The sequence below is a fragment of the Lathyrus oleraceus genome, chromosome 6 (genome assembly GCF_024323335.1).
Source record: "Lathyrus oleraceus cultivar Zhongwan6 chromosome 6, CAAS_Psat_ZW6_1.0, whole genome shotgun sequence".
Classification (NCBI taxonomy): Eukaryota; Viridiplantae; Streptophyta; class Magnoliopsida; order Fabales; family Fabaceae; genus Lathyrus; species Lathyrus oleraceus.
In genome coordinates, this window is record NC_066584.1 from 332,168,405 (window position 1) to 332,186,579 (window position 18,175).

Sequence of the window (18,175 nt, forward strand, 5' to 3'; positions counted from 1 at the left end):
AATTGGCTCGCATATTATCGTTTAATAAGGTTCAGACCCCTTACCTCTTTGGATTGAAGGAAGTTCTGAGCAATCTATGGCCTTTTCCTCTTCCTTCTCTTTCTCTTCAGCGTTTCTCCCTTTCTCTGACTCTGAGGCAAAAATACGTGAAAACACTCTGAGTTCTCACTTTGGCCTCTTTTATCAAATTCCACTTTTACCCTTCCACTCTTCATATTCCATTTATTTTATTTATTTAATTATTATTAAAATAAATAACATCTATAATAATAATAATAATTCCCAATATTATTTGATAATTCATTTTACCTTCAAATAATCATATTAAAATAATATTTAAACTAATCTAACAATATTCGGGGTGTTACAACTCTCCCCCACTTTAGAAGTTTTCGTCCTCGAAAACATACCTCAAGCAAATAGAGCCGGATACGACTCCTTCATCTGATCTTCACGCTCCCAAGTCAAGCTCTCACCAGCTGGACCTCCCCAAACAACTTTCACTAGAGCAATCTTCTTACCTCTCAGGGTCTTCTCTTCTCGGTCATCTATCTGAATTGGCAACACCTCAACGGTCAAATTATCCCTCACCTGGATATCATCCAACTGAACAACATGCGAAGGATCCGCAATATATTTTCTCAACTGAGATACATGAAACACATCATGCAGATTAGAAAGCGACGGCGGTAAAGCTATCTGATACGCCACTTCCCCAACCCTCTTCAAAATCTGATACGGACCCACAAACCTCGGAGTAAGCTTTTTAGACTTTAAAGCTCTACCCACACCTGTCGTCGGAGTAACTCTCAAGAACACATGATCTCCCTCTTGGAACTCAAGTGCCTTTCTCCTCTTATCATGATAACTCTTCTGACGACTCTGAGAAATCTTCATTTTCTCCTGAATCATCTTAACCCTTTCAGTCGTCTGCTGCACAATCTCAGGTCCGAGTACAACACTCTCACCTGATTCATACCAACACAATGGAGTTCTACACCTCCTACCATACAATGCTTCATATGGAGCCATACCGATACTAGCATGAAAACTATTATTATAAGTAAACTCCACCAACGGCAAATAACTATCCCAAGAACCACTCTGCTCCAACACACAAGCTCTCAACAAATCCTCCAAGGATTGGATAGTTCTTTCAGTCTGACCATCAGTCTGAGGATGATAAGCTGAACTCAACCTCAACTTAGTCCCCAACGCTTTCTGCAAACTTTCCCAAAATCTAGAAGTAAATCTGGGATCTCTATCAGACACAATACTGGATGGAATACCATGCAGCCTCACTATCTCCTCAATATACAACTCTGCCAACTTCTCTAAAGAGTGATTAATCTTCATCGGCAAGAAATGCGCCGACTTAGTCAATCGATCCACAATCACCCAAATAGAATCATTACCTTTCACCGTTCTCGGCAATCCCGTCACAAAATCCATGGAAATGCTATCCCACTTCCATTCAGGAATCTTCAAAGGTTGCATCATACCTGCCGGTTTCTGATGTTCAATCTTTGACTTCTGACAAGTCAAACAGGCATACACAAACTTAGCAACATCTCTTTTCATACCAGCCCACCAAAACAACTTCTTCAAATCTTGATACATTTTAGTTGCACCTGGATGGATACTCAATCCACTCCTATGGCCCTCTTCAAGAATACTCTTTTTCAATTCAGACACCTCAGGAACACAAACTCTACCTTTAAATCGCAGGATGCCATTCTCATCAATCTCAAAATTACCACCATTACCCTGGTTAACCATAGTAATATGATCAACTAGAGCGACATCAACTTGCTGACCATTCCGAATATCTTCCAGAATTCCACTAGTCAACTTCAGCATACCCAACTTTACACTATCAGCGGAAACTTCACAACCCAAACTCATATCACGGAACTGTTCAATTAACTCAAGCTCCCGAACCATCATCATAGACATATGTAGAGACTTTCTACTCAGCGCATCTGCAACTACATTAGCCTTACCGGGATGATAACTCAATTCAAAGTCAAAATCCTTCAGTAATTCTAACCACCTTCTCTGCCTCATATTTAACTCTTTCTGATCAAACAGATACTTCAGACTCTTGTGATCACTGAACACTTCGAATCTGGAACCATACAGATAATGCCTCCACATTTTCAACACAAATACAACAGCTGCAAGTTCTAGATCATGCGTAGGATAATTCCTCTCATGAACTTTCAACTGTCTAGAAGCATAAGCTACAACTTTACCATTCTGCATCAAAACACCACCAAGACCCATCAAAGAAGCATCACAATAAACAACGAAGGACTCACCAGGATTAGGCAAGATCAACACTGGAGCACTGGTCAACCGCCTCTTCAACTCAACAAAACTCGCTTCACAAGCTGCATCCCACACATACACTTGACCCTTCTTAGTCAACTGCGTCAACGGCAATGCCAACTTAGAGAAGCCCTCAATAAATCTGCGATAATAACCAGCTAACCCCAGAAAACTGCGTATCTCAGTAGCAGACTTCGGAGTCTCCCACTGTAATACAGCATCAACTTTAGCAGGATCAACAGAAATCCCACCACTCGAAATCACATGGCCAAGGAAACTCACTTCCTTCAACCAGAACTCACATTTAGATAACTTTGCATATAATTTCTTTTCTCTTAACACCTGCAAAACAATTCTCAGATGTCCTGCATGCTCTTCTTCCGTCTTAGAATATATCAATATATCATCTATGAACACCACAACAAAATTATCAAGGTACGGATGAAATATACGATTCATACATTCCATAAACACACCTGGAGCATTAGACACACCGAACGGCATCACAGTGTATTCATAATGACCATACCTCGTACGGAAAGCAGTCTTCGCAATATCATCTGACTTCACTCGGATCTGATGATAACCCGACCGCAAATCAATCTTACTGAAAACATGAGCCCCAACCAACTGGTCCATCAAATCATCAATCCTCGGCAATGGATACCGATTCTTGATAGTCACCTTATTCAACTGCCGATAATCGACACACAACCTCATCGTACCTTCTTTCTTCTTCACTAACAATACTGGTGCACCCCAAGGAGAAACACTTGGACGCACAAACTTCTTCTCAAGCAATTCTTCAAGTTGCTTCTTCAATTCAACTAATTCAGTTGCCGACATTCTATAAGGAGACATCGACACTGGACTCGTACCTGGTACTAAGTCAATGGCAAATTCGACTTCACGTTCTGGAGGTAAATCACTTACATCCTCCGGAAACACATCCTGAAATTCACAGACAACAGGCAAATCTACACTCACCACTTTCTTATCCGCTTGCAGAGACGCAAATAAAGCGAATATCTGAGCTTCATCTTTCACAAAATCCCCCACCTGCCTAGCAGATAGAAATCTTGCCTCATCATTCTCACCAACTTCAGAAAACCGCACCGTCTTCCTATAGCAGTTGATAAACACGCCATAGAATTCTAGCCAATTCATTCCCATAATAATATCAATTTGGTGCAAGGGTAAGCACACCAAATCAACCACGAACTCTCTCTCAAAGATCGTCAAATGACAACCTCGACAGACAACAGAAGTCTTCACAGAACCATTAGCAGGAGTATCTATCACCATACTTCCGCCTAGGGACGACATAATCACACCAATCCTGGTCGCACACTCATACGAAATAAACGAATGAGTAGCACCAGTGTCAACAATAGCAAGCAATTCAACATTATTAATCAAGCAAGTACCTTTAATCAGATTATCTTCTTTAGGAGCTTCAGCCCCACTCAGAGCAAACACCCTACCAGTAGTATGAGCTGCAGTAGCCGCCTTCTTCGGTTTCGAGCACTGCGAACTGATATGGCCTTTCTCGCCACAATTAAAACATGTCGGACCAGCATCCTTACATTCAGTAACTCTATGACCAGCCTGACCGCATCGGAAACATCTCAGCACTTTCTTGGTACAGCTATCAGCACGGTGGCCTGGCTCGCCACACTTAAAACATTTACCAGCTATGGGAGATCCTCCCCCACTTGGCTTCTTCTCATCTACCACTTTCTGCTTACCTTTACCATTCGGAGATGCATAAGGACTACCACGATCCTTATTCTTCTTCTCACTAAGACTCTTGTAATGAGCAGTCCTAGCCTTGCTATCTTCATCAAATATCCTGCACTTATTAACCAGTGTAGGAAACCTACAAATCTCCTGGTAACCAATGCCTTGTTTGATCTCGGGACGCAACCCATTCTCAAACTTGACACACTTGGATTCCTCAGCATCAGCATCATTATAATGAGGACAATACTGCACCAGCTCCTCAAACTTCGAAGCGTAATCAGCAACAGACATGTTACCCTGCTTCAGTTCTAGAAATTCCATCTCCTTCTTACATCGCACATCAGCAGGAAAATATTTCTCCAGAAAGACCGTCTTGAACCTTTCCCAAGTCATCTCAGCACCTGGTACTTCAATTCTCTGGCGAGTGTTATCCCACCAGTTTTCAGCCTCTTCAGATAACATATGCGTACCAAACTGCACCTTCTGTGCTTCAGTACACGTCATCACCCGGAAAATCTTCTCAATTTCCCTCAGCCAAATCTGAGCACCATCTGGATCATAGCGCCCTTTGAATGTGGGAGGGTTATTCTTCAGAAACCTTCCCAAATTCTTAAACTCGTCGACCGGCGGATTCTGCTGCGCCTGCATAGCCTGCGCCATAGCAGCCAAAGCCTCAGCAATCGCACGGTCATTTTCTCCAGCCATACTCTGCACAACACAACCACAACCGTTAAATATCGACAGTGTCATTTACACTAATCGACCAACAGGGAAAACATCACATTATGACTCGACTGGACTGACTATGCTCTGATACCACTAATGTAACACCATTCTACCCAAACGACATATTTAAATAGATTATCAGAGTACAACATGTAGAAGAGTTTACATTTCTTACAACATAACACTTATCGCATCACAACATAAAACATATTATTTATTTTATTAAAACTTCGCAGCGGACAACAACACAAATATTATCATTCATCATATAACAATTCATAATAATGTTTCAACATTATCTCAACAAAGCATCTCAACATATTAGTCATCATAAACAACGTAAATAATAACCAATTATCTATCGAATCCCATAACCCCGGTGTCACATGACCAGAGCATTTGACTCGACTCTGTAGAATAACTCTACACTTATTCTTCAAACCTCAACAATAGCTACTCCTCTTTATCTGCACATTGCTCATCATAGATGAACATAAACACATGCAGAAGGGGTCAGAATTACATTATTAAATAATAATATAACGACAGAAATATAAACATAAATATATTTCACATATGCCAACACAGCTCATCATAATCGTCATAATCAACATACTCATGAACATCAACAAAACAACATATCAAATGCAATGCACACACCCATGCATGACTCAACACGACTCGGTATACCCATTTTGTGACCAACTACAGGATCACCACTCCCAGATTCATCACCATAGAATCTGAGTTCCCCGCAAGGAACCAAGCCTCTCAACAAGCCCGGAGTCAACAACATCATTGGAACTCAGTCCGTTCATCACTAGGCATCGGCCTTTCATGAATGCATGCACACCAAACATGCATCATAATCAACATAGCAACAACAGCATCATATAGTCATGTTATCATCATCATTAATAGCATGACATACAACTCAACAAAACAACAACAACATTACAACGATATCACATCGTTACATAACACATTTATAACTAAACACGTAAATTCAACATCTCATCATCATAAACACCTCATACACAATCATATAATCACTGTTAATTGTTTATAATACAATTACAGCGACTTACTAAGAGTCTCGCAACTCAACGTACTCAAAAACTCACCAACATTAGCTTCACAGCACAGTTCGCGCCGCCAACATAGGGACGCGCCGCGAACTCCTCCATTACTCCAGGACGCGCCGCGAACGAAGGATCGCGTCGCGAACAATTAATTCGCTTCAGTACGCGCCGCGCAGCAGGGTTCGCGCCGCGAACGATGCGTTACAAAACTCCTCTGAATCCTGCCCAGTTCGCGCCGCGAACTGGGCTTCGCGCCGCGAATCGCGCGCGAACAGAAGCCATCTGCTACGGAAACCAGCGCAGCTTTGCTTCTCTACTCGCCATAACTCATACCCCACAGCTAACAACCCAATATCAACCTTTAACAGTCATATATACACAACATACTTCGATTATAATGCATATAACTCAACAAAACTCACAGATCGGAGAATTTCCATCAAAACCCCAACTTTCCCAATCTCCCTAAAATCCCCAAGATCCATCAACAATCCAACATATATCATGAATTGGCTCGCATATTATCGTTTAATAAGGTTCAGACCCCTTACCTCTTTGGATTGAAGGAAGTTCTGAGCAATCTATGGCCTTTTCCTCTTCCTTCTCTTTCTCTTCAGCGTTTCTCCCTTTCTCTGACTCTGAGGCAAAAATACGTGAAAACACTCTGAGTTCTCACTTTGGCCTCTTTTATCAAATTCCACTTTTACCCTTCCACTCTTCATATTCCATTTATTTTATTTATTTAATTATTATTAAAATAAATAACATCTATAATAATAATAATAATTCCCAATATTATTTGATAATTCATTTTACCTTCAAATAATCATATTAAAATAATATTTAAACTAATTTAACAATATTCGGGGTGTTACATGGACGATCTCACCCAGCGAGCTGTTGTGCTCGCCTGCCAAGGATAAAAGTGCATGGGTTCTATTTTGTGTCGATTTGTCGGTCTGTTTTCCGATTACAACCATTGTTGGTTGCTATTTGGTTGTGTTCAATAAAATAAACTTATGTGTTTGAGTGATGTGTAAATGTATGTTTAATGTGTGAATATATGGGGGTGATATAAAAGTATGATATTATGTGAATTATTGTACACGCTTATTATTGAATTAATAAGATGAGTAGTTCGGAGTGGGAACTACTAGTAATGCATTGAATACATGGTTGTTTATAGTCATAGTGGGGATGCATCTGTTACTATATTGATGTTGTTGTATGGGTATTTATAGTCATAATGAGGGTTGTATCCATTGTTGTGCCATGCATCATATGTTGTTGTATTATGAAAACGCGAGTCATAAGTTCAGAGAGGGGACTAGTGACTTGTATCAAGCTCAGAGTGGGGGCTCAGGGTTCAGAGCGGGGACCTGGTTCATATGAAACAAATTTTGAGTCTGTACCGCATGCATATAAAGTTGAGTTGCGAGTACGGTTTAGAGAGGGGACCGTGGTGACCATGAGTTAAGTCGATGTTGCATTGCATTACATAAAGGTTGTGCAAATAATATCTTTGTGTGTTGTTGAATACTCTTGTATGAATTGCGTGAGTTTGATTGTGATGTGGGTGAAATGCGAATACATGATATTATGGTGCATGTTTGATATGCATATGATTTGTGATGTATGAATCTACCCTGATTGTCTTGTGCACCGATTATTATTTGAATGCATTCTTACCCTTTCTATATGATGTTGCGTTTGTGATCCTATGGATTACAGACAACCATGTACCTCCGTAGGAGCTTGATGTTGAGGATGACGTTGTGCCTCTTTAGTTGCTTGTCGATCGAGTCTTATAATTGGAGTCACTCTGATATGTAACACGGGGAGAACGAGTTGTTCTTTTATTTATTTTCTTATGTTGCATATTTTTTTTTCATTATTTGGATATTGAACCACTTTTCAAACTAATAATGTTGTTTAGGATTTTTATGCCGACTATTTTATAATTTTAACTGCATATCAAAGGATTTAATTTTCAGTTTTGTGTTTCATATATGTCGTTGATGTTTGAGTGGCATCCTACTTGAAGGGTTTATGTATTTTACATATTTTATTTATTATTTGTCGAGTAAGGAAGTAGGGTGTTACATTCCCAAATGGACTTTAGTGTGTGTGTGTGTGTGTGTGTGTGTGTGTGAGAGAGAGAGAGAGAGAGAGAGAGAGAGAGAGAGAGAGAGAGAGAGAGATTTTTGGTCCTCTAGCACATCTCCTTAGCCTTGACTACCTTATTTCTATCAAATGCTCAACCGTCAGAACCTGCTTTGAACATCTCGAGAATTGAAGAGTTGGTTCCTAATCATTTTAGCTAGTTTTCTATTTCGTCTCAAAATATTTTTAAAGGGGAAATCAAATATGATTTTAAATTATTTTTATCCATATTTGTTAAAATCCCAAAAATTGTTTTTCTAAGAAGCATTTGCTCAATTTTTTTGTATGCCTCTAAATTTTCTTTGGTTACATGATTTTTTTCGAGTATCTTTTCAATTTCCTTTAATTCTTTTTGTTGATAACAAAAATGGGAGTATATATAGATGTATTTAAGCACCTGAAACATGACAATTATTATCTTGCTTAAATTTTGAAGGATTGTATATGTGCTTTAAATGTTCAAATTTGATTAACCTGGATAGAAATTAGGGGGGGGGGGGGGGCTATGGACTATTAGACTCGGGAGGAGATTACAAACCTCAGACTCTGAAGTCAATCAATTAATTAAATTGTCAACCATTGTTCTTAAATACTTATGTTTAACATCATCTAAAAGGGGGAGATTGTTGAAACAAAATTGGTTTGTCTCATATCTCTTAGTTTTGATGATAACAAAGTATTTAAAGAACGATTGGGTATACTAATGTTTGTTCAAATGTGCATGGCCATGTACTAAAATTTTATATAGAATCCAAGTATTGGTTCTGAATATGAACATTCAATGAGAAGCTTAAATACCAAAATTTGATGGATCAGAAACTGAAGACTAAACTCTAAATAGTTCAACGTCTGTAGGTCAGAGTCTGAAGAAGTCATCCTTTGAAGATTATACTTTGAAGAAGCCTACTTCTGATGATCATAACTTGAGTCAGTCAAAGTGCAAGGACAAATATGACCCTGATAGTTCATTGTTCATCTTTGAACATACTTTGTCATGTGAAGATCTAAGCTCTATTTTCTTCATAGAGTTTGATGGAATACAACTGCTAATTCCTTTTGTAGCAAAGGATTTTAAAACTAGCCTTCACCTAACGTGACAATTTGGTGAAACATCTCAACATCTCTTTTAAAGCTTCTCAAAGGATTATATTATGTTGTATCTTCAACAACTCATTTCTTCTCTATTTAAGGAGGTAAAAGTCTTGAAGAAAAATAAACCAACATATATCAATTGACATCAAAAGAGAAGTTACTCTATCAACACAAAAGCAGAAGTTGAAAATTAGGATTTCTTATCCTTGTATATCTTAGAAATTCATAAGTCTTAAAAAAGTCTATTTTCTATACACCTCTGATTGTATATCAAGTGTATTTTTCTAACAATCATTTATCTACTAGGTAGATTATTAGAAGTCTCTTACTAAGTGTTTGAGCATTGGAAGTATTTTGCTTGTGTGCTTGAGAAAAGAAGTCTCTTACTTGTGTGTTTGAGAAAAAGAAGTCTCTTGCTCATGTGCTTGAGCACTGAAGTCTCTTACTTGTGTGTTTGAGCAAATGAAGTCTCTTGTTTGCGCGCTTGAGCAAAGAAAGTCTCTTGTTTGTGTGCTTGAGTAAATTGTAATCTTGTGTGATTATAGTGAAAATCTCTTGTAAGTACATGAGGATTGGATTAATCTCAAGTTGTAAGAGGAACCATGATAAGTATGTGTATTCTTCTTCTTTCCTTTATATTCTATCAGCTGCTATCTCTAGTTGAATCAAATTCTACAACCTTGTGTTTAGAATATGGTTTAAAAATTTAAAATGAAATAAAAAGTCAACACAATTCAACCCCCTTGTGTTTTTTTCACCTTCAATGTTTGTAATGTATGTCATGAAATAATTTATGTCATGCCACATTTTATTTTGATATGTCTATGAACAAGGTTGTAATGCGTGTTTTTGTAATGTTTGTTTCTATCATGCAGTGCAGTTTGTAATGAATAAGTCATGTCATGCTTCTTATGTTGATGCAATGCTAATTTGATACTTAATTACTTTTGTATGTTACTATCAGTTGGTTAAAATTTTGGGACACAAACTAATATTTAATACAAGTTGTTACAAACTGTCAAACTCACATTGAAAATAAATTGAGTATTGTCAAACTGGTACAACATAATGTTACTTGCACACTATGATTACAAATTGATATATGAATACAAACGGATATTTGATTATTAACTGTTAAATCATTATAATGGCGTGTTTATACTAACTTTTTGATGGAAATTTACTGTTATGGAAATTAAACAAAAGCCAATCACATTAACATCATAACTTTACAGCAAATTGTCATATAACAAAGAACAAGATGTCATAATTTTGCAGTAGTGGACAAACACCTAATCCAATTCCAATTAACTACTTCATTACTTTACACAAAAGTAATCTAATTAACAATACAAAAGTGATGGATACTAAATTTCATCATCCTCTTCATAGACTTTGTCTTAATCTTCATTTCGTCCTCTTTCTTCTTGACATCATTCAATTTCACTTCTTCTTCAATTAATTTTCGGTGCAGACAAGATATTACATCCTTGACTCTTGGAGACATTTCTTCATCATACCAGAAAAAAGATTACACCTTTAATAACCTTACAACTGGAATTACATATCAATATGAGAGATTTGAAGAAACATGGAAACACATATGAAAAAAAACCAAAGCAGTATCTTACACATCCCACAACCATAAAATGAAGACATGACTTCAAATCAGTCCAAGATGTCATCAATGGAGATTCCGTACCACATTTGCACTCGTCCTAAAATGAACGCGAAAACTTTTGGTAAATAGATTTGGAGCATTTGGACATGATGACTAACGATCGTGTAGTTCAAATCGACAGAAAACGTTAACCTTTTGAGCGAAATCGAATAAATTTTTTTAAGTTTAAAGAAAAGAAGTGAAGAATAACTCATTTGATAAAAAAGATGAACCGTTTCACTTTCACATTCTATTAATAAATATTTATTTTATAATAAAAAAATAAATAATTTGATATCATATTTTTTTTTTGAATTTTAATGACATAACAATATTAAAAATTTGCTAAGTTATAACTTTCAATATCTCATCTACATATTAGCCACCATGTGAAGGAGAATAAAAAGAAAAAAAAATCTGATAAAAAGAAATTTTAAGCGGTTATTTTTTTAAATAATGATAAAAAACTATCAAAAGGGAGCGTGTAAATAGCAAAAATTAAAATGAAATGGAACTTTTATGTATGCTCCGTCTACACGACGACATCGCATATCTTCCCTCAGCCGTAGAACACCGCGATCCATAAACCCTCAACTCCAAAACCTCCCTGAAACCATGTCCGACAAGAAAACCACAGACCAATACGGCGTCCTCCTCTATTACAAGTACGTCGATATTCCAAACCTCGACGACCTCCTCACATTCTACCGCTCCAACTGCTCCTCCCTCTCCCTCCTCGGCCGCGTTCGCCTCTCTCCCCACGGCGTCAATGTCACCGTAAAATCAAATCCCCACTCCTTCCTCTCCCTTAATCATCCCTTTCATTCCAAACTCATTCTCACCCCCTTTCATTTCAATGCAGGTTGGCGGCAATTTACCCTCTTTGGAACAACACATCGAAGCACTCAAAGCCAACTGTACTCTATTTCACGGCACCGATTTCAAGCTTGCAACTTGTCATCATCCGTTAAACGACGACGTTGCTAAGGAGTGTGGTTTCACTTCACTCTCAATTCGTATTGTCAAGGTTAGTTAGTATCACTGTTGTTATTACTTAATTGCTTCATTGTATATTGTTATATACTTATTATTACTCCTGATGTGGAATTTGCAGGAACTGGTTACTCTCAGTTCTCATCCACTGTTAAAGTCACCAGAAATCTCAAATGCTGGAAGACATTTATCAGCACTTGAGTTCCATTCTACACTTCACAATGCTAGTAAGTTGCTATAACTTGAGATACGCTTGATTCATGTGTTTTTTATTTGCCATATTGTTTTAATTTCACTTGTCACAGACACGGTCCTAACACTTACATGTAGTCATTGATAATAATTTAAGAAAATATAAGTGGTTAAATGTAGCCCACATGTTTTGCTGGGCACTATACATCTTCAATATGAAGTGTCGGTGCTACATACGTCTAAACACTACAGAATTTTGGTTATATTGTTTGGGGAGTTAGTTTTGAAATCTGAATGTTATTTTGTACGATTCTGTTCTTTTTTTGTATAGATAAGGAGAGTCCAGAAAACGGCCTTGTTTTACTTGATGCAAGGAATCTATATGAAACAAGGATAGGGAAATTTCATGCACCAAATGTTGAAACTTTGGATCCACAGGTTAGGCAATACAGTGATTTCTCCTCGTGGATAGATGATAGAAGCGAGCAATTGAAAGGCAAAAATATCCTCATGTTAGTTCTTCCTTTAAAACTCTCTGGTTGTAACTTTTGGTTCAAAATCAGTCTTCTTATTTGATTGTGTGTGTAGGGGGGTAGTGTTTTTTGCGACGCTATCATTTTTATACTTGAGTTACGTATAATATAACCTATGGTGTGTACTTTCACTCGTTGGTTACAGGTATTGTACTGGTGGAATCAGGTGTGAAATGGCATCAGCATATATTAAGTCAAAAGGTGCTGGGTTTGAGAACGTGTTTCAGGTAAAACTCCTTGTTTGGAAGCAAGAAGAAGTTTTGATTAATGTCATAGATTTGCATTTGTATTGTATTCATACTTTATAATGAAAAACCACATTTGGGAACAAAAGAATGACAAAACAATACATACTGTCGGTCGTAATGACCTTGATATCAGTTTGCAATTCAATACAACGTGTGTTGAAATCTTGTGGTAGTGTATCCTTTTTTATATAAAATTATTGTTATTAAACATGGTCAAGAATGTATTCATGCTAATAGGCAGTATTTCTTGTTTTATTTTTTTAAAATTTATAATTAATTGCAGTTATTTGGCGGTATACAACGGTATTTGGAGCAATTCCCAGATGGTGGTTTTTTCAAAGGAAAGAATTTTGTTTTTGATCATCGGTATGCCTTTAATTTTCAAATTTCTTCTAGGCACGAATCAGTGTGTATAATTTGTAATTCTGCCAAGGATTGAAATATTGATATATTACATAAGGTAAAGGTCTGCAGATGAAATCATTTAAGCTATGGACCGATGAGACGCCATGACCAATTAACCATAGAAATTATGTTTTGACGATGGTATGGTTAACCTTATTTGACTAAATTGAATTTGTGAACTGATTATTCAACATGGTCCTATATAGTAAACACTGTTCAAAATAACTGAAATGTTGAAATAAATATTGTATTAGGTGCTCAACTATAAATCATTTCTATGGCCCTTGCATGCCTCAGTTGCTCTTGTATTTTGGTAATATAACATAACATGAAGGCTTTCAATGCAATGATGGATTATTTATCTGCCTACACAGGCTACACTACTAAGATTACCCTGTAGTGAATAATCTTGAACTGGTCAAGATTATAAGGGTAGTTTTGCAACAATTGGACAGAGTGATTTCTTATTTATTTCTGTTGTGGCTGTAGGATATCAGTTGGAGGTTCAGAGGCTAGTAGTACAATTGGTGCCTGTCTTATTTGTCAATGTTCCTTTGACGATTACTCTTCACGTTGTCGATGTACTTATTGCCGAATGCTTGTCTTGGTTTGTGAGAGTTGCCAGGTATGATCTGATATATTTTCTGTGCCACCACTTTGTTTGCATACATCTAAAATTCACACCATTCTGAAGGTTGGGGGGGAAATGTAAAAGGAAATAGAAGCAAACTGTTAGATATTATGAAGTTATACACTGAATCTAGACATATAGTGGTCTCAAACATACTGCTGTTTTAGAAAACTAAGCTAAGAATTGTTCTCATGAAATTCTAGATAAGACCTTGGTTCAAACCCAGTTCTGGGCGTAACAGTGTTAAATCTCTTGAGGAAGAGCTTTGCCACCTATTATGGTCCTACCTGGTTCGAGGGTTAGTCTCTGCAGTTGCGCGTAGAGGATACCTGGTTTATACAAAAAAAGAGAAAAGAAATTCTAGATAAGACCTTGGCTCTAATTTTGTTCGACGCTAACTGGCCTAACTCAAGTGTTGCTTTTGAGCTGGTTTGCTCGTGGTTCTAGATAATAGTACTCATGCATTTAGTTTGTGTTTTTAAGAAAAAGTTGAATTTTTCTCAACAAGATGATTGCATAAGCGGCAAGCTTTTACTGTGGTCATTACTCATTCGACATTAGGCCTCATCAAAGTTGAGCATCAATCATGCTTGCATTTGAACAGCCTTTTTGCCGAAGTGTTGGCCCCTAAAACCTTCTTAAACTACATTCCTGGTCCTGAAGTACTAATCTATAAAATACATCCCTTCTTCTCTTTAATATTTTCGCTTAGATCTTTTGCTATTCTGTTTCTGGAGCTTTGTTTTTGATTTCTTGCTTCCGATGTTATTGTGGTCTACCAGAACGAATCTCCACTGTACATTTGTGAGCTATGCCAAAAACAAGGCAAGGCTGTTGGGTCAAAGCAGTTAAATGAGAGCGATGATTCAAAAAAATCATTACAAGGTGTCGAGTTCCAGGATTTTTCTTCAGATACTATGCTCTTGCCTCAGGAGCTTAGGGGAGATGGTAAGGTATGTGTCTATATTTCTTTATCAAATCCGGTCTTCACATGCCTTTATTTTTTAAAATCAAATTTCAAGTTACTGATTGTTACTTTACAATTATCGCAGTGTTCTGAAAATTTTCAAGTCTCCTAAAATCTGAAATGTTGGAAAATGAAAACCCATTTATATATTACCAGAAGTTTTCAATTCCTAACATCCCCATGAAAAATGTTTCAGACGTAAGAACCTCAAGCAAACTAAGAATCTTATGCTTGCATGGGTTTCGGCAGAATGCTTCCAGTTTTAAGGGAAGAACAGCATCCTTAGCCAAAAAGCTCAAGAAAATTGCTGAATTTGTTTTTATAGACGCACCTCACGACGTGCCCTTCATTTATCAATCACCTGTTCCAGTGCCCCATGTGAATGGGGCATCTTCCTCTTTGCAAGCAAGTCCTCCTCCACCTTTCGAGAATTGTAAGAAGAAGTTTGCATGGTTTGTGGCACCCAATTTTGATGGAAGTAGTGGTGTTGATTGGAAAGTAGCAGATGGTCCATTTGATCCACTTCAATACCAGCAGCAAACTGATGGATATGATATTTCAATATCACACTTAGAGAATGTGTTCTCCCAAGAAGGGCCATTCGATGGAATCTTGGGATTTTCACAGGGAGCAGCAATGACTGCCGTAATCTCTGCACAACAAGAAAAGCTAAAAGGTAAAATGGACTTTAAATTTGTAGTCTTGTGTTCAGGCTTTGCTCTCAATTTGAAGGAGATGGAGTGTAGCCCTATCAAGTGCCCTTCTCTTCATATTTTTGGCAATGAACATGGTCAAGACAGACAGATAGCCAACCAAGCAAGCAAGGAACTTGCTTCTCTATACGACGGTAGTTGTTCTGTGATCGTTGAACATGACTGTGGTCACATAATTCCAACTCGGTCCCCATATATTGACGAGATCAAGGCTTTCCTTGGGCGGTTTCTGCAAGATGTCTAGCAAAATTTTTGAAGTTTTTGATACTATCCAAAATTTACAATGTTAGTTGATAAGTTTTGTCTCGTATGTACTATGCCCAAAAATCTGTACAATGTCCTATGTTAATGCAATCGCCTAATTTAATTCTAGTTAAGGACACGAATCTTGAATATATTTCACAAGTAAGCACTGAGCACTGCGATCAAACAAATTACTAGGTTGTACTGTATTCAATTGTTAGGAATGTTGTATGATTTGTAGAGTGGCAGAGGAGGCACGCACACACATCCATTTATAATTTCCTCAAGGGGCAGGGTTGGTAGTTTTATCAAGTTTACTCTAAAAATGGTTCTTATTTGGAAGATTTGATGCCTTTGTACACTATGGAACGTAAATTTAACGTCATAAGTTAGATGTCTCCTTGCTAACTAAGGATATGTTTGGACGGAATAATCTATTCCATTCTATTACATCAAATCCTTCAAATCCTTTAATTTTGATTCACTTAATTAGTATATGTAATAGAATAGAATGTGAATATTTTATGTTTTGTTCCGTCAATTTATAAAAAGATAAAACATTAAAATGAAGGACAGAACTTACAAACAGATCTATAGGTCATGTTTTTTACTGTTATCCAATTATAAAAAACCAAGTGGATCATATTCTCATGTAACTAATGTTGCAATTATCAAATTATTTTGTTTTTCTGTTAACATGGAAGTTAAAATACACATGTCATATATTCATAAGGAAACAGCAAAAACAGTATTTAAGGCACTGCATGTAAATTTTGTCCTAAGCAAACTAAGTTTTGAATGGTAGGGATTTGCTTATCATGAATCAAATGTCTTACGTAGATAAATAAGCTTGAAAAAAAACACAAAAAATGAATATAAAATTGACCACTTTCATATTCTGAGTAAACATTATTGATTTATTTATCTATTTTTAAACTATTTTGTCTGTTTCAATTTTTTTAATAATAAATTTAAGACCAATTGGATTGTCTATGCTAAATTTTAAGTTATGATTTTCTCCATCTCCTAATTCATTTATTTAGAACTCTTAAACTCAAAGTTTTTACAAATTAAACTGTTTTTGGGCCTGTTTGTTTTGCCTTTTTTTAAAAATGATTTTTATAGTGTTAAACTTTTTGGTGTAAAAAAAATTTACAAAGAAACTTTTCATAAAAGCTTCAAATGAAAATTTGATTTGAATAGTTATTTTAGGTATTTCATCATTTTATCGAAACTTTTTTTGAATATCAAATTTTCAAAAAATCACTTAATTTTGAAGCTATTACAAATAACTTTTCATAAAAATCATTTTTAAGATACAACTTTTTGAAAAAATTGTGATTTTTACTATGTTTTGATCTTCAATAATGTATATTTATGTTATAGAATGAACAATTCAATCTTTTAATTTATAAAAATCAAATTTTGAAAATTTTATAATATTTTTAAAAACATTTTTGTAGAATCCATTTTCAAAAATACAAAGAAAAAATCCATTTTTTTAAAGCTAAAACAAACTGGCCCTTTATCTTTTACATGTAATTTCACCAATCAAATACAAATTACAATTGAAATAAAGAAATTTCAAAGTTTCTCCCTTCTCAAACCTTAATATTCCATCTCACAAGTTTCCTTAATTTTATCAAAATTTTAAATAAAAATATATATTTTATTTCTAACCATCACAAACCTCCAAATATTTTTAATAAAATATGAGAATTCAAGAAGAACTATTTCTGATTTTTTTTTAAAATAACCATCTTTTTCAAATTAAATACGAAAATAACCAAGTTTTCAGAAAAATTTCCAAAATAACCATGTTTGTGAGAGGATGCGCCGGGGGAGTTGGCGCATCCCTTAAATTTTTTTAAAATTTTAGGGCAGACGCCAGACGTATTGGCGCCAATGCATTGGGCTCCTAAAGGAGGAGTCAATGCAATTGGCGCCTGCTTGGGCCTCCTAAAGGAGGCGCCAAGGGGAGTGGCGCCCTAGTATCCCTCCTAAGGGAGGCGCCCTAGTATCCCTCCTAAGGGAGGCGCCCATAAGGATGGCGACATAGCCTCCTCCTAAGGGAGACGCCAATAGGCATGGCGCCTTAGTCTCCCTCCTAAGGGAGGCGCCAATAGGCATGGGGCCTTAGGCCCTTGTTATTTTTTCTATATTTTTTTTAATTTTAATTTTTTTTAATTATAATTTTTTATAATATTTTTGTTTTTAATATTTAAAATTTATTATTTAATACATAATAAATATAAATAAAAATAAAATGACTTCATTAAATATATAATAATTGATTACATTAGAAAGACCAAAACCCTAATGACCCGCCCGATTATAACGTCCCCCGGTTCCACATCCCGGTGCGTTAGGTTGTCTCCGAGGTCTCCCACGATTTTCTTGAGGTGTTTGTGGTCTTTGGGTACTGACCTGATCGAGCGATGGTTGGTTGGAAG

At 36.5% G+C, this 18,175-nt stretch overlaps 1 protein-coding gene across 4 annotated transcripts; it reads left to right on the forward strand.

Moving 5' to 3' along the window:
* The first annotated feature begins 11,272 nt into the window (after nucleotides 1–11,272).
* LOC127091045 (rhodanese-like domain-containing protein 6) lies at nucleotides 11,273–15,856 on the forward strand. Of its 4 annotated transcripts, none has more exons than XM_051029555.1 (9): nucleotides 11,273–11,574; nucleotides 11,660–11,824; nucleotides 11,912–12,017; nucleotides 12,314–12,494; nucleotides 12,661–12,742; nucleotides 13,047–13,129; nucleotides 13,658–13,793; nucleotides 14,582–14,747; nucleotides 14,963–15,856. In XM_051029555.1, exons 1-9 carry the CDS (start codon nucleotides 11,317–11,319, stop codon nucleotides 15,721–15,723), a joined length of 1,938 nt encoding a protein of 645 aa, XP_050885512.1. In that variant the 5' UTR covers nucleotides 11,273–11,316; the 3' UTR covers nucleotides 15,724–15,856. The 4 variants fall into 4 exon arrangements, with proteins under 4 accessions (XP_050885512.1, XP_050885513.1, XP_050885515.1 ...); XM_051029556.1 differs by having other exon boundaries at nucleotides 11,276–11,574; nucleotides 14,582–14,752; nucleotides 14,852–15,352; XM_051029558.1 differs by having other exon boundaries at nucleotides 11,276–11,574; nucleotides 14,852–15,217.
* Nucleotides 15,857–18,175: the final 2,319 nt, after the last annotated feature.

Excerpts from the sequence above, each read along its gene's own strand:
- LOC127091045 (XM_051029555.1), top strand. The coding sequence starts at position 11,317 with ATGTATGCTCCGTCTACACGACGACATCGCATATCTTCCCTCAGCCGT. Across the intron at positions 11,825-11,911 it reads TCTCAATTCGTATTGTCAAG|GAACTGGTTACTCTCAGTTC; the intron begins GTTAGTTAGTAT and ends TGGAATTTGCAG. Across the intron at positions 13,130-13,657 it reads AATTTTGTTTTTGATCATCG|GATATCAGTTGGAGGTTCAG; the intron begins GTATGCCTTTAA and ends TTGTGGCTGTAG.